This window comes from Lucilia sericata, unplaced genomic scaffold, assembly GCF_015586225.1.
Source record: "Lucilia sericata isolate MDLA Ls3-8-SP2 unplaced genomic scaffold, ASM1558622v1 Contig000327F_arrow, whole genome shotgun sequence".
NCBI classification, from domain to species: domain Eukaryota; kingdom Metazoa; phylum Arthropoda; class Insecta; order Diptera; family Calliphoridae; genus Lucilia; species Lucilia sericata.
This window is the reverse complement of record NW_023994348.1, coordinates 321,739-338,093: the sequence shown is the minus strand read 5'-3', so window position 1 is coordinate 338,093 and position 16,355 is coordinate 321,739. Positions and strand designations below refer to the sequence as shown.

General features: G+C 30.2%; 4 protein-coding genes across 10 annotated transcripts; 2 read left to right on the top strand and 2 right to left on the bottom strand.

Annotated features, from left to right (window-relative positions):
- Positions 1 to 5: 5 nt before the first annotated feature.
- Positions 6 to 3,812, bottom strand: LOC119603699 (kinesin-like protein KIF18A). Its single transcript, XM_037955822.1, has 6 exons — positions 3,390 to 3,812; positions 2,626 to 3,334; positions 2,203 to 2,556; positions 853 to 1,699; positions 652 to 777; positions 6 to 579 (listed from the first exon to the last, which is right to left on the bottom strand). The coding sequence occupies exons 1-6, from the start codon at positions 3,689 to 3,691 to the stop codon at positions 473 to 475; spliced, it is 2,445 nt and encodes an 814-aa protein (XP_037811750.1). The 5' UTR covers positions 3,692 to 3,812; the 3' UTR covers positions 6 to 472.
- A 1,426-nt stretch (positions 3,813 to 5,238) lies between these two features.
- Positions 5,239 to 8,703, top strand: LOC119603682 (protein FAM76A). The gene is made up of 6 exons (XM_037955802.1): positions 5,239 to 5,496; positions 6,031 to 6,095; positions 6,174 to 6,287; positions 6,963 to 7,056; positions 7,328 to 7,759; positions 7,834 to 8,703. The coding sequence occupies exons 1-6, from the start codon at positions 5,410 to 5,412 to the stop codon at positions 8,590 to 8,592; spliced, it is 1,551 nt and encodes a 516-aa protein (XP_037811730.1). The 5' UTR covers positions 5,239 to 5,409; the 3' UTR covers positions 8,593 to 8,703.
- Positions 8,704 to 9,413: 710 nt separating this feature from the next.
- On the bottom strand, positions 9,414 to 10,731 carry LOC119603683 (adrenodoxin-like protein 1, mitochondrial). The gene is made up of 4 exons (XM_037955803.1): positions 10,533 to 10,731; positions 10,424 to 10,475; positions 10,252 to 10,358; positions 9,414 to 10,182 (listed from the first exon to the last, which is right to left on the bottom strand). The coding sequence occupies exons 1-4, from the start codon at positions 10,639 to 10,641 to the stop codon at positions 9,938 to 9,940; spliced, it is 513 nt and encodes a 170-aa protein (XP_037811731.1). The 5' UTR covers positions 10,642 to 10,731; the 3' UTR covers positions 9,414 to 9,937.
- Positions 10,732 to 11,020: 289 nt separating this feature from the next.
- On the top strand, positions 11,021 to 16,163 carry LOC119603702 (chitooligosaccharidolytic beta-N-acetylglucosaminidase). Of its 7 annotated transcripts, XM_037955828.1 has the most exons (5): positions 11,749 to 11,863; positions 11,950 to 11,997; positions 13,210 to 13,557; positions 14,209 to 14,852; positions 14,912 to 16,163. In XM_037955828.1, exons 3-5 carry the CDS (start codon positions 13,484 to 13,486, stop codon positions 16,027 to 16,029), a joined length of 1,836 nt encoding a protein of 611 aa, XP_037811756.1. In that variant the 5' UTR covers positions 11,749 to 11,863; positions 11,950 to 11,997; positions 13,210 to 13,483; the 3' UTR covers positions 16,030 to 16,163. The 7 variants fall into 7 exon arrangements, with proteins under 7 accessions (XP_037811754.1, XP_037811758.1, XP_037811756.1 ...); XM_037955826.1 differs by lacking the exons at positions 11,749 to 11,863; positions 11,950 to 11,997 and adding an exon at positions 11,021 to 11,110; XM_037955830.1 differs by lacking the exons at positions 11,749 to 11,863; positions 11,950 to 11,997 and adding an exon at positions 11,315 to 11,331.
- The last annotated feature ends 192 nt before the right edge of the window (positions 16,164 to 16,355 follow it).

The window sequence follows — 16,355 nt, the reverse complement described above, 5'->3', positions numbered from 1 at the left end:
AACAAAATCAGTTTTATTAAAAAAATATGTAGCATTACATTAATATATATACAGATGAGTGTGAAAGTATAATTATCTGTTGAAAAATTGTTTTAACAATAAAAATGCAATCATTGTATGGTCATGTTCTTTGTTAAAAACATAATCAAAATAAATAGTTATAACTTTTTTGAATTATGCAAAAATTGGCGATTTCTTTCTTCAAAATTTAGAATTGCTCCATCCCCCTTCGAAAAATTTGACGAACAGATTTATTTGGCTAACTTTACGATAAAACGCAATAAACAATTCTACTAGTAGCCTTCTCCAAAATCTTCATCCAACCTATACCAACATATAGGAAGTTGAGATCCCGGATTCTTCTCCTAAGTTTTGTTTGGTAGTATACCAATACACAATATATTCAGTGGGAGGAACCGCAACATGTTACAGTTAACCGACGTTAACCATCCAACGACAACGGCAAATCTGGCTATTTTTTGGTTCTAAACGAAGCTGCCCTATTTAATCTGACAACTGGAGCAGCATCATCGTTTGCTATGCGTGATGTTTGACGTTGCTTTATTTGGATGGATGCAGCTGTATTAGGAATTGGAAAATTAGTAAAAATAATAATAATTATTATTATAAATTATTAAAGAGTTTCCTTACCTTTACTTACGACATTACGAGGACTCTTTCTTACACGATTCGGACTAAATTTTTTGTTTTCTTTTTGCAAACCACCAGCTACAGTCCTAAGAGTAGCATGTGAAAATTTCTTGGACTTCAAAAGAACTAAAACCATAAATGTTTATATATAATGGTAATTGGGAATGTATTGAAAGAAAGACCATTGTTGAAGACACTTACCATTCTTTAATTGTTCCGCATTGGATGTTGCTTTCACCATTTTATCCGATATCATATTTGAAACTATATTTGATTTGGACAACGTTAACTCTTTGCCAATCTTTGCGTTAATTTTTGTCCTCACTGTTAAAGTTGATGACTTAGAAGAACCCATATAAAATGTAGCATCTCCATTAGTATCCATTTCACTCAAAACATGAGTTTCGTTAGGATTACGGGGCCTTTTTGCAGGCATTTTAAATGTGGTATGCATATCATCCATACCAACGTCATCTTCATCATCAACGGCATCATCCGCACTAGAACCATTTATATCATCTGTATCATCCAAATCATACTCGTCTAAACGCAAACGTTTACTGCATGATCTTATAATATATTGATGATCAACATCTTCGTCACTTGATGCTGGCTGTGTACTAGAATCTATAGAATTTTCTCTTCCAACATCATCATCAACATCATTGCTAAAATTGGTGTTACTAAGATGCCGTTTCAATAGTTCATAATGACACATTTGTTGCGTATTAAGATTACCATTCTTAATAACTTGACTTGCTAACTTAAAAGATGTTTCTAACCATGTTGCTTTTGCACATAATTCCAGATCTATTGCTGTAATGTGTTTATTAATTAAAGATATTTTGGAATTTTGAACTTCAGAGTTTTTATATTTTAAATAAATCTGTAGAAAAGACGCGTATTTAGATGATTTTATTTCTGTTTTTATATAATCCAAATTCTTATAAACACTGCGGAGTTTTTGGCGCCAGCACTCAATTTCCGCCTTAAGTTTATCAATTTGATTGCTTATATGACATACAGATGATGTGTAACTGGTGCAATTCTGTGTATGGAAACATAATTTTAAGAAATATATTTCGTTAATTAGCAGATTTATAATTATTTGAAGTGTTTGTATAATTTTTAATTCCGAATTAGTATCCTTTCAGTGTTATATCGGATAATTTCCACATATTTTTACAATGTCTACAATTTCTTTAGATATTGTTTTAAACAGCGGATGGACGAACAATTTTTTCCAATTTGTCCCTGCTTACTGTGATATCAAACATTTCTTATTATTAATAGTTAGGCACTATTTAAAAAATTGCATGTCCTAGTTCACTTTGATAAAAACAAGTGAACGAAAATTTTTCCGTTTAGGAGTTTCGGTATATACATACATAGAAATATTGAAATCGTGTAGAGTATTTTTTAAATCTTAATTTTCGTGATAACTTTACCCCTAAACATAAAGCTTGGTTTAAAAATTTACTACTTTTTCCAATTAAAAAATTAAAATATACATTTTTTAATCTACTAATATGACCTTTTGAAACTACTTACCTCCTGCGATTCACAATCTCCGTATAATATTTTTCGTGAATTTTCCATGTCCGTTTTAAGTTTTATACGAAATATTAGATTTTTCACTCGACTCTTTATACTAATATATTGTTCTTGTGTTTTAACAATCGAAGCGTAAATTTGATCAATACGACTGTACCAGGGTTTAAGTTCGGATTCATCAAATGTAGTAGCCTTATTGGCCTTAGCCTCTAAAGCTGAATTAGTCTGTTTAAGACGTTCATTTTCGTCCATTAGTTCGTTAACCTTCTTCACATAGAATTCTTTTGGCATATTTGTTTTTAAGGCATTCTGTCGCAAAGTAGTACGTATCTTTTTCGCACGACTGGCATACTAAAAAAATTATATTTAAAATATTTAATTATTGCTTAATCTGTCATATTTTATTCAATACAATCGTACCTTTAACGTGTTGTAGGTGTCTTCATATGTTAGAGAACTCATAGAAACATTTGCCACCATTAATGTTTGACAATTGCCCCCCAAAGAGTCTTTTAAGATACGCGTTAAATTTGAATCTCTGTAGGGAATGTGTTTTAAACCGTCAGCTAATTTATTTATACAATTTCCAAGTGCTAATAGGCTTTTGTTAATACTAGCTCCTTCCTTAAAACGTATACCTATACACTTTGTACTGGCTGCCCGTTCACTGCCAGCTAAATCTATCATGGATAATTTCACCATACGTTTTGTACCGGTCTTGCGATCTGTTATACGTATATGCACTTGAAATACAGCATGTGAACGTGAACTTTCAGCATTAGCATCAGTGGGATGTTGAGTTCGATTCGAATTCCCCAATGCCAAAAGTTCCAACAGTTCTTCGGCACTATAAATTGGCTTTAGAGCTAAACCACTAACCACAACACCATTCGAATCTTCGCGTAATTTTAAAGGCCCCGTTTTAGTTAAAAGATTCATAACTTGTTCATTATACACTTCCAAATAACTGACGCCTACATCGAATTTGCGTACATCACTTTGTGCTTCTATTTTATCGAAGAGATCTCTCATTGTGAGGAATGTAAGACCAGGACTTGTAGTACTACCAAGCATGGTAAATGTTTTGCCAGCTCCCGTAGCACCATAAACGAATACAGAACAATTGTAACTAGCAAAAAAAAAAATTAAGTAAATTATACATATTTGTGCATTGGTTTCCTTACCCATTTAACACAGAGTCAACCAGCGGTGCTGTACATTCTTCAAATATTTGCATATTAGTTGTATCAGTATCGTAAACACGATCATATTCCATGGATAATTTTTTATTTACTTTTTTAGTGATATCACGATGATTTTGCTTAACTCCTTGAAAGAAAAATTCATCTTCGTCCTCATCAGGATCGAACAAAAGCGTTGTTTGATCCATTACTTTTATAATAGTTCTTTGATTTTGCTCCAATTCTCGCCGATTATATGGCCTAACACGCACCACAACTTTTATATTTTTTTGTTCTGTTGACATTTTTTCCACAATTTATTCCTTATTTTTTATAAAAAGCAATTAATTTTTATACACAAATAATTGTTTTCTTTTAAAAATGATGCTTTCGTTGTTGTTTTTTTTTCAAATAGGCGTTTGGAAAATTCAAATGTGCTGTCACTTTAATATGTTGGTAGCACTGCATGTGCATAGAGTTGTATTTTATAAAATGGAGATAACGTAAAGACATAGGTTGGGCCCTGCCGTTATTTCGACACCCACGATCATTTGTTTATCTCTGTAGATCTATCTATCTATCTACATCAAAGGGGATTAACATCAGATTGAATTTGTTTTTAGATTATCTAATCTGATTATTAGTTGGCATTTGATTGCGGAAACTTTTTGGTAATATTTTTATTCTTTTACTAATATTTTTCGAATTTTTTATAATATTAAACTAAACATAAAATTGGACAAGCAGCTTCCTGATTGTATAAAAATCTGTATGCGAAGAATTTCTGGTTGAAAATTAAACATGCATCATCCTGATTTTTTTTTCAGTATTGAACCTAGAAACAAGTATGAAAATTTTTAAAAGGGGACTTTTTGATATTGCATTTACAATAATAATATTTATTTTATTCCATTACGATGAGGGTAGCTAAGCACACTGGGTATAGCTAGTTTCATTTCATAAAGAAATTATCGCTAAAATAGGAATAGTCAGCCTTTAGAGTTATGAGTTTTCACACTCTTTAATAATGTTATCAAATTGAGACTTTTGGAATATTTTTAACCTCTTTGTGATATTTTAAATTGATGTTGTTCTGGTTCTCATTATCCCTAACATACTTATTTTTTCATTTAGGGCTGGGGAGCACATTTGATAGTTTTGTAACATAAAATTTATTGAAAATTTATGTATTTACACTTATGTAGGTTTATTAAATTACTGATGTCTGTTCTGAAAATGGAATCGGTTTCTAAAACCGATAAACTTTTAAAACCGAATTTGGTGTTCTGCAAATCGAATTGTTATTTGAACGTAAAAGTCACAAAAATAAACACAAAAATAGAAAAATAATTCTTTAATTTATTAGAATAAAATTAATTTTTAAACTTGAAATTTACTCGGATTCAGTTGACAGAACAGAGAAAACTATGTAATATTATTTTGGCCAAATTGGCTTTTTTATTACTGAATAAATATATAAATAAAATATCTTTTTAGTATATAGTATATAGATTACACTATGCGCCAAAAATGTTTTTAATTTTTAAGAATTAATCAAATTTAAAGTATTTTTTTTAATTCTTTAAATTTTTTTATTTTCATTCCATTCCTGCATAATTTCTCACACAACTTTTGTGCTTACTCTTTTTTTTTTTTTGGTATAAATTATATACAAAATCCCACTTTTTTATCCCTCGGATTCCGCTTTTATTTAAAATCTTTGAAAATTTTAAAGTTAATCGTATTTACGAACTTAGCCGGCTTACAGTCGATTTTAAGCTGCCGTCGATTTTTTTAGTGTCTGCCGACGCCGTCCTTAATATTTGTCGACGCAGGGCTCTGGTCGCCATTTTTATTTTTACAATTTTTTTGACAAGAGAGATTTGCGTCCTTTTTTGCAAAAAAATATAAAAAAGATTTAACTAAAATTTTAACAGAGTAAAAAGTTCACAAAAAAAACTAATTTGTAAATACCGTTTACACAAAAACAAATCAAAAAGATATACATATAAAATAGAAAAATATGAGTGGAAAAGTATTATTTGCGTGCTCAAAGTGTTTCTCGAGGCATCCATTTGAGGAATTATCGTCGGGAACTCAACTTTGCAAGGTGATGATAAATACAAAAAAACAATGTTATAATATTAGTTAACAAAATATTTACATGAATGGTGATACATATAATTTTCAATAAATGAAATAATTTTATTAAAATGTATGACACGCAAAAAAAAAGCTAAAAATTTTGTTTTCGTTTAAGACGCGGTAAAATTAGGAATAATGATTTTGTGCCTTTTTACGACAATAAAGCAAGATGTAGTTCGGCATCACCGGTCGTATGATACCCTACAAGATTTTTTAAAATAGTTTACGAAAGTTGGCCTTACATGATTCTCACGTTTAATATTATGATTTTAATAGATTTTGATCATTGAGATATATATTTTTTCAAATAAATTAAATGAGTCGAAAAAGTAATTTTGAAATTGTACGTGATACAAACACATTTTATTGCCATGAATATATTTATATACATATGTATGTAGTAGGGTACAAAAATGCATTTATACACTGAAAAAACTGATTTTGCTATATACACCGATAAAAGAAAATTACTAATTTTATTTCATGTATATTTTTTTAGAATTGTCGTGGTTCCACCTCCGTGGTTAAATGTTCTTATTGTCGTTCAGAATTTCAACCAAATTCGTAAGTACAACAAATTGTTTTTATTAATAAATTTATTTTTGTATTTAACTTAACTTCTATTGTCCTTTAAATATATAGGAAATCTCAGAATATTTGCAAAAAATGTGAACATAATCTGAGTAAATACGGTAAACCCAGTGCCTGTGAGTGTTGTAAAATTGTTGCTGCTTTTGGTAACTCCAAGTGCATGAGGTATGTTAAAATTTTCTCTAATTTATTTTTGATTTTTTCAATCAAATTTTCAAAATTTATTCAATATGTAATTTAAACACTTGAAAATATATTGAGTACACAATATGCATACATTTTTGAGAAATAATAAGATTTTAGTAGTTATTTCCAAAAGACACTCAGCTTAAGTTAAAGAAATAATTTTTGTCATTTAGTAATAATTAGCATTAATATGAAAGCAGTTTGGGTCAAAAAATATAAAGTTATTTAAAAAGCATCGACAGAATTAAACAGCATTTTTTTCATTATGATGATTATAAACTCGCATAAGTAGTGTTTGTTAACAAAAAAATCATATATTTTTAAAGATATTAGCATTACAAAAATCTTAAACCTATTCTTAAATATATGCAATAAAATTGTCCAGGGCTTTCGAAATTAATTGTGTATTCAATAACTAAATCAACATATTCGAATAAAATTTTGAGATATACTTGTGTCTATAACAAACATTAAATTTTATTTTTTATTTAAATTCATCGTTTTATGAACGCAAACATTTTTCTTCTTCTCTTTTTCTACATATATATAAAACGCACAAAAAAATAAAATGATCTTACATAAATTTCAACATATTGATGATTGGACAAACCCTCAACTATCAACCACCTTTTAACTATATTACAAAACTTAAAGATGTGCAAGCTACGAGGCCAGATATGGACCACCAGTACAGTGTGACGAATGCAAACTAAGATCAGCTTTCGATCGACGTGATGAAAATAAAAAGGTGTGAATAGAATTGCTATTAATACAATGAAATAAAAAAAAGTAGATATGCCTTTCTTAAGGACATACAGTAGTTTGTATTAAAATGTTTTTAAATGTATATAGAATTTTGCTGCTAACTGTAGTTATTTGTATTAGTCTATTTATTTAAAACTAAAAAATGTAGTTTAAAGTTAAAGTATGTTTGCGTTCATAAAGTATTTGTTATAGCTGCTACTTATTTATGTATGTAATTGCAAAACATTTTATATGATTTATATTATTTATTTTAGGTTAATGGAAAATTGCTGTGTTGGCTTTGTACCTGTGCATATAAGCGGGCTTATTTAAAAGCCCAACAGGAGGGTCGAATATCATCCAAAAAAAGGCCTCATGAAAAATCACATCGCGATAGTTCTACTGCTTCGGCTAAAAAACCCTCCCGTAGTGATATTAGCAAAACAAATAGTAGCAATACAAGTGTTGCTGTATCGGCTGTAAGTGCAGCTGGCCTCGATATGCCAGAAAAAATATCACGTACTGGTTCATCAGGCAGTGGTAACGGCAGTATAGGTTTAGGATCAATTGCTGCACCAGCTGTGGTGAGTATTGATCCAAATTCCGCCGATCACGTTGTGGCAATGACAACTTTAAAGGAGCGTATTGCTAGTCTGGAGAAGCGTTTGGCACAAAAGGACAAAGAGTTGTTGGAAAAGGATAAATTGGTAATTTATTGAAATACATAATGTTTAAAATTATAAAATCGTTATTTTCTTTCTTTTTATTCTAATTTATTAAGCTTACCGAACTCAAGGGTAAAAACTTTGAAAAAGAGAATGAGATGCGTAACAAATTAAGGGATATCGATAGATTAAATGAAATGAAAGTGGATAATTTAAACAGAAAAGTTGCATCTCTACTTAAGGAGGTGGCTACGCTAAAGAAGAGCAACAAAAAGAATAATGGAGGTGGAGCTAGTGCAGCTATGGCTGCAAATCGAGAAAAGGAAAGAGAAAAACGTGAACGTGAGAATGTTTCGCCCAAAGAGGAAATAACTGCTGCCAGCACAGCAACTGAATCATCGGATAAAGATGACGAAAAGGACGATGCTAAGGAAGACATTAAAAGCGAAGATTCGCGTGATTCCCGTATCAGTACTAAAGAAGAGGCCAAACCTTCGAAAGTGGAGGATGAAGTTAAAGAAGAAGATGCCGAAGAAGATGAAGAGAAAGAAAAGCGTGAGGAACGTGAGAAAAGCGTTAAGAGCGAAAAAAGCGACAAGAGTGAAAAGAGTGTTAAAAGTGAGAAAAGTGTCAAAAGCGATAAAAGCGAAACCAACAAGGAAGAAGACGTTGAACGTTCAGGAAATCGTTCTCGTTCGGGTTCAAGATCAGTATCACGTTCAGCATCTAGATCTAAATCTCGTTCCCGTTCACAATCGCGTTCTCGTTCGCGCTCTCGTTCACATTCTCAATCACGATCTCGTTCAGGATCTCGTTCACGTTCTGGTTCACGTTCACCATCTCGTTCGCGCTCTAATTCACCAGATTCCAATTAAACAACGACAGAGACTTTTCTTATTTTATTTCCTCAATTTTATTAAGTGTTTTTAGAACAGCTAATACACAATTTTATTTTCTGATTTTTCAAGTTTTTTTTTTTTTTTTTTGGAATATTACAAACATTTAATTAAAATGTACTGATTAAAAGTTTAGAGTAAAATAAAGTTATGACGCTCTTTCCTCAATAAAACACAGATATTTATGTATGTTTGGTTAGCCGATTAAAGACTTTTTTTCGTATAGCTTTAGACTTTTTATAATGTGTTTATTTTTTTTTTTTTTTAATGTTTTACAACACCTTTCTTATGTTTTTCTTTTGCTCTCTTTCTATAATTATAATTCCTTAAAGTCGTATTTTATATATTTTTTTATTCATGATTATTCTTAAGTTAATATTTTTTATATTCCTTTTAATTATAATTAAATTATAATATAGTTCAATTTTATTAATTTTCTTTTTAATGCTCGATTTGTACTTGGTTCCAGAAGAAGTAATGGACAATGAAAAAAGAAAAACTAGTTCACGGGAAAGATTTTTTAAGTTGCCTACAATTGCTACTACTCTATACTCTTTCATTATTTAGTTTAAGATGACTATTTAATTTTTGTAATTAAATTTATATTTTAATTGGAAAAAACACATACAACTTTAATACGTTAATAAAAATAAAAAAGCAGATTCAACATTTTTTTTTTATTAAAATATCAAACCTTTAATCGAGGGCGTTCCCTAATTCATTTTTATAAATTTTGAAATCCTACAAAGAATGATTTGTATACATATACACAAAACATATTCGTGTATTTTAGATTAAGGTTTCAGTTGGCAATAGGATTTTTATTGATATTAGATTTATTATCTATATGTTCAAAATTTGGTGGTAATGTCAATATTAACAATAAATCCATTTTCCGGCATAATGAGACAAAATGAGTTGAAATAGTTGCTAATAGTAATATTTTAACGGGTTCATACCTCCGTCATTTATGGACAAATTTTGAATATTTAAAATAGGAAACTTCACTTATTGAAGGAACAGACAGACGGAGATGGTTATAAGGACTCCGCAATATATAAGGACTTTATAGGGTCTGAAATTATAAATATATACCTTGCAAATAAAATTCAGTCTTCATAAGCTCTGCTGCCTCACAAATAGTGATTTATATAAAATTATAAATTATCCAGTAAGATTTAAAATGACATTATTTAATTCAATGTTATACCTTTTTAATGGACTTATTGTATACAATAATAGCTTGTATTAAAAACAAACAAAGAATAATTAAACAATATTTATATCAACAATATGGAAACTGCGAGCATCCATATAATATATTTTAATGAGGTTTAGGTGTATGACCATCTACATAAAAGTTACGAGTAGCCTTTGGTAATGTTAATTCAATGCCATCCAGTTCTTTCGTTAGTATGATTTGACAGCCTAAACGTGAATTTTCTTTAAGAAACGGTGCCATATCTAGTAAATCATCTTCTTTTTCCTCGGCCTCCGGCAACTTGTCTAGGTAGTCATCATGTACATAAACATGACATGTGGTACATGCTAGAGAAGCTTCACAAGCACCTGCAAGTTTATGGATTAAAATTATTCAACATATGTAAATAAAACTTCTAAAGGTAAATCTATTATTACCCTCCATTTCAATTTCATAACGATGAGCCAAATATAAAACATTATCCCCAATTTTACCCTTCACCTCAGTTCGCTTGCCATTTTTATCGATATAGGTAACTCGTACACTGAAATTATATTCAAAATTTTTATTTTGTTTAATATTTTTCATAAAAATTTCCTTGTTTCTTACATTTCATCTACTGACTTAGGATCTTGCCATTCATATTCTCCATGCCTGTTTACTGTAAGTAGTTTAATATTTAATTACACAATTATTTTTCCAAAGTTTTCCCACTTACTGGTCGTTGTTTGTAACTGTCGAAATGGTGTTCGTCTTGGGATCTTTTGGATATTTTTTGAAATAATACTACCAGAAATTCTAGCTTGCCGCAAAAATAAACAAAGCATTTTGTCCTAAAAGGTTATGAAATAATAATAATAATATTGCACAGCTGTTTCATCTTGTTTATCTTTTTGATAACAGTATTGCCGTTGTTGAAAGTAATAGTATCATTTGTGGGGAAATTTAATAATGTTATCACATTAGCGATTTTTAAGCTACATATTTAAATATTAAATTTATTTTTCTGAATTCCACCTGTGTATTAAAAATGTGTTATTTTTTCATAGACTTATTTTGACCAAATTTTCATACTAATATTCTCAGTTTTGGTTATTTTCACTTTTTTTAATTTATTTATTTCATTTATTTGTAATACAAAGGCCAAAATATTTTTATTACACAGCAAAGCAAATAAATCCATTACTATTTTTCCTTATAGGGTATTTTTAAAATACCCCACAAAATAAAATTTCATAATTAGGTAACTTTGTATACAAGAAAAACATTTTATACTGCAAGTGCATATAACAATTTGTAAGCTTTTTTTTTAACTTATAATTTATTTAAAGTTAATTGGAAAATGGTACTATTTAATGTTATAATTTAATTTTTGACAAATATATTAAGCAAAATTTGCGTAATATTGTTCAATGTTTATAAAATTTTTGATTGTGAATATAAGTAATATGTGTATACGTATGTATGCATGTATGTACATTAGAGGGGCCCAAAAAACAACAATCTTGTTTGGATAGGTGTGTTTTCATTGTGACTAAAACTAACTAACTGTTAAATGTTAAATTTTAGTTCAATTGGATAAAGGGAACCCTCATTCGTAATCCAGCTCTGGGTGGAGTCGTGCGTCGTTGCCATTATCGTTTATAGAGAATCAGGCCGTCCTTTTTGCTCTGCCTTCGAGTGTTTTACGTTTCAAACCGCATTGGACAAAGCAAGATATATTAATTATGTTAATATATATTATAAAATTAATATACCTTGGGACAAAGTGTGGCGTCGTATAACTGTACCGAGTTACGGTATGCGAAGCGCACGTTGACCATATGTAATCGTGTTAACTTAACCTAACTTTTTATTTTGATTATGGTGGAGAACCAATAAATCTCAAATGTTGGAAAATTGTGCTAGTAGTACTAGCAGTAATTAGTTATGGCGTTATGTTTTACAACATTCCAAATAAATGTTAGCTGATTTCACAGTTAAGTAACTCTAAAGTCAAACAAACAAAGGGAATCCTTGCCGGAAATCGATTGAAAAGTGTAAAATTGAGTAAATAATAGGACTTTTTTGATTTCTTCAAAAATTGCGCCATTCAAATTATTTTTTCCTAAAATCTATAAAATCTTTATTTTTAGACAAAATTATACGAGGTAACCTATAAAACAACAATGTTATTGTCATAGGTATGTACATATATTAAAAAATCAACCATTTTTTGCATTCTTCGATCTTTGTTATGCATGCAAAAAAACGGGTAAAATATAAATTGATCTGTGGTTTATGCTACATATTTGTGAAGAGATGTCGTTTTAATAAACCAAATATGTATTTCCATACAAATGAAAACCCAGTTAAAAGTGAGGAAAGAGATGTAGAAAAGTCACCACATACCTATAACATATTCGAACAACATAAAACTTGGATGAAAAACCAAAGAAATTTAAATAAGCAAGTCATTGAAAGACTTTGGTCTATTTATGTCATACAAATATCGAATTTTTACTGCTTCTAAAAATTAGATTAGATGTAGTTAAAAGTTGTCAAAATTGAACAGCATCCCTCCAATAACACGCTAATGTAAAATTCATAGGTTTGTCACCAAAATTGGAAGTACTTCAAGTATGTTATTTGTGTTGAAAATTCTACTTCTTTTTCCTCACTGGGTTGTTGAAAAGAAAAGGCCCTATCTACAAAAACATTTAAATATTGAAGGTAAAAGTCCAATTTATCCATTTTTATATACCCCATTGTCAACTATCATAATAACTGATAGGTTTCATTATTAAACAATTTGTTTATTTACTAGAAATAAATCGCGTTGATAGAAACAAACTTTTCAATTTCAATAGTTTTTTACTTCTCCTGTAAAATTTTAAAAATGTTAGATATGGCCGTTTGCGTTTTAGGTGACGATATATATATTTTATTTTTAATTTTATTCATAGTAATATAAAAAGCCACTATTTTCAAGTAGTCTACCAAGTTAATTTTTCCTTTTCGTTGAAAGTCTACTAGTTTGTCGACAAAACTTTATTTAACACCTAATACACAAACTACTAAAAGGCGCAGCGGCAACATTTAATCGAATCGTGTTTAGCATCTTTAATTAATCCCCAACATATAAAGTCCAATAAACTAATTAATAAGCTATGACGTTGATCACACTCATTGAAGTAAAGTTTAAAAACTTTAAGAACTTTTTAATTTTTTTTTTTTTATAAAAAATATACCTATAAGAAGTAAATAAAAGTACAGATGTATGTATATACATACATATGTATGTATGTGTATCATGATGTATACTTGTTAGAAAATTTTCGAGCAATGTTTTTATATTTTATTTAACAAGCGATACAAAATCAATTAATGTTTTTCTCTTTTATTTTATTTTTCAGCATATTAACTACAACAAAACGAAAGAAAACAAAATCATTAAACACACATATTGTGTGGTTAGTATCTGAAAAGCTGTGTTACCTGGAGGTAGTATAGAAAAGCATTCCGTTGCCAAACCTTTTGAAAAAAAATTAAAATAAAACGAAGAAATTCGCTTAATATTTTATACATTAAGCTAAGCTTTGTGTTGGCTTCATTTACGGTCAATTGGCCTTGTTTGCGTACGTGTGTGTGAGAGTGCCTTAATCAATATAAAAAACGCTGCCAATTACAATGAGGGGATTGATCCCGTTAATAAGTTTATTTTTAGTATTTTATACTGAATTTACAACTGGATCAAGTCAAGAGTAAGTATGTAAATAAGTTTAATATTTTTATATCCTTCATGAAAAGGTAATATATATATATATATATATATATATATATATATATATATATATATATATATATATATATATATATATATATATATATATATATATATATATATATATATATATATATATATATATATATATATATATATATATATAAACTCCCTCTAGAATAACGGTGTTACTATATTTTGCACATATAAATCTAATATCAACAGAAAGCGTATTACGAACTAAAGCCTGGGTCGGTCCATAATTGACCATAGCTTACACTAATTATTCAGCGAAGTCACAGCTTCCTTATAAAGTGCACTTCCGAAGATCATTTACTTGTAAAAAAACTCATGAATTAATAATATATGGGACAAAAATTCTACACGAATATATTTTGAATATATACAAATCATATTTAAGATAGCACCCTTTTTTAATTGGGTCAGAAGCTATGAACTCATATAATTGGTACTTTTTTGTGTGCAGGCGTGAAAGTATTTATTCGTTTGTTACATTAAATAATAATATTGTGCATACTACCAATAGTCTCGAAAAATATAGCCTTTTGTTATTTTATCATATGTTGCTATCATAATTTTACATAAACAATTGTCCATATTTTATTTACAGCCTTATTTATGGTTATGAATGTCGCCAGAGTAAATGTGTGAAAGTAGAATTAGACGAAAAGAATTGGAACAAGGCAATTAGTTTACCAGTATGCCGAATGTTTTGTGGTGATAGTGTGGGTACAATATGGCCAAAGCCAACTGGTTCAGTTAATTTAGATTCGTCTCTTTTACACATTGATCGCAGTGCTATTGAGTTTGTACTGCCTACATATCGCCACCAAGTTAAACTTTGGGAAGCGAATCGTGAACGTTTCATGGATTTGGTGGAAAATAAAGTACCAAATCCAGAATTTTTAAAGAACGAAGGTCATCCCCTCAAAATTTTAATAGAATTAGATAACAATAATGGAGATAATGACGAAACGCCGAGATTAACATTAGACACCGATGAAAGCTATGAATTGGAAATTAAAACATCAGATGATCATGAAGTGTTTGCAAATATAAAAGCTAAAAGTTACTTTGGTGCACGTCATGGCCTGGAAACTTTAAATCAATTGATTGTCTACGACGATATAAGAAGAGAATTGCAAATAGTATCGAAAGCCAGCATACACGACAAGCCGGAGTTTAAATGGCGTGGAGTTTTATTGGATACTTCCAGGAATTTCTATACTGTAAAGGCTATTAAAAGAACTTTAGGTAAGTTTTCCAATTTTATATAAACAATTTGTTATTATTAAATTACTTATTTTAAAAAGATGCCATGGCCATGGTTAAATTGAATACATTCCACTGGCATATCACCGATTCTCACAGTTTCCCCATGGAGGTTAAAGCCAGACCTGAACTTTATAAATTGGGTGCCTATTCTCCACGTAAAACTTATAGCCATCAAGATATACTAGAGATTGTTGAATACGGTCGCGTTAGAGGCATACGTGTAATGCCGGAGTTTGATGCTCCCGCTCATGTTGGTGAAGGTTGGCAACACAAAAATATGACTGCTTGCTTTAATGCCCAACCCTGGAAAGATTATTGTGTAGAACCACCATGTGGACAGTTGGATCCCACTGTTGACGATATGTACGGCATCCTGCAAGATATATATCAGGACATGTTTGACCTTTTCCAGCCGGATATTTTTCATATGGGTGGCGATGAAGTATCCGTTAATTGTTGGAACAGCAGTGAACAGATACGCAATTGGATGACAATGAAGCAAGGTTGGGGTTTACAAGAAGCGGATTTTATACGTTTATGGGGTCATTTCCAGACAGAGGCCTTAAAGCGAGTAGATACCGCTGCCAAGGGACAGCAAGTTCCTATTACATTATGGACTAGTCGTCTAACAGACGTACCCTACTTAGATGACTATTTAGACAAGCAACGTTATATCATACAGATATGGACGACGGGCATGGATCCTAAGGTGACTGACATTTTGAAACGCGGCTTTCGCATTATCGTTTCAAACTATGATGCTCTCTACTTTGACTGCGGCGGTGCTGGTTGGGTTACTGATGGCAATAACTGGTGTTCTCCATATATTGGTTGGCAAAAGGTCTATGAAAATCGCATGGAAACTATTGCTGGCGATTATGTACCATTAGTATTGGGCGCCGAAGCAGCCATTTGGTCCGAACAAATCGATGAACATACATTAGATCAACGCTTTTGGCCAAGAGCAAGTGCTTTAGCTGAACGTTTATGGTCTAATCCTAAAGAAGGTTGGCGTCAGGCTGAACCACGAATGCTATTGCATCGTGAACGTCTGGTGGAAAATGGTATATCGGCAGAAGCTTTACAGCCGGAATGGTGTTTACAAAATCAGAACGAATGTCCCATTGATGCGTATACAAGTCAAAAAAAGGTATAATAAAAACGCGTAAATCGAGATTATTTTGGTTCCTAGTACCAATATTGATAATAGTGATATTTTCCCTATATATTTTGAACTCATTTAAAAGAACAATAAATAAGACATTTTTTAATATTATTTTTATTACGTAACATTTTTTCTTTAATTAATTAATTTGTAAAATAATGGCCACTGTTTCGGAATTATAAAAAATTAAAAAAAGACTTAAAATGTTATTAGTTTTTATAAAAAACTTACAAAAATTGGTTTACAAATAAAATGTTAGTTTGCAATGTTATAAAAAAAAAAAATACAAAAATTGGTATTTTATTCAACTAGAATTA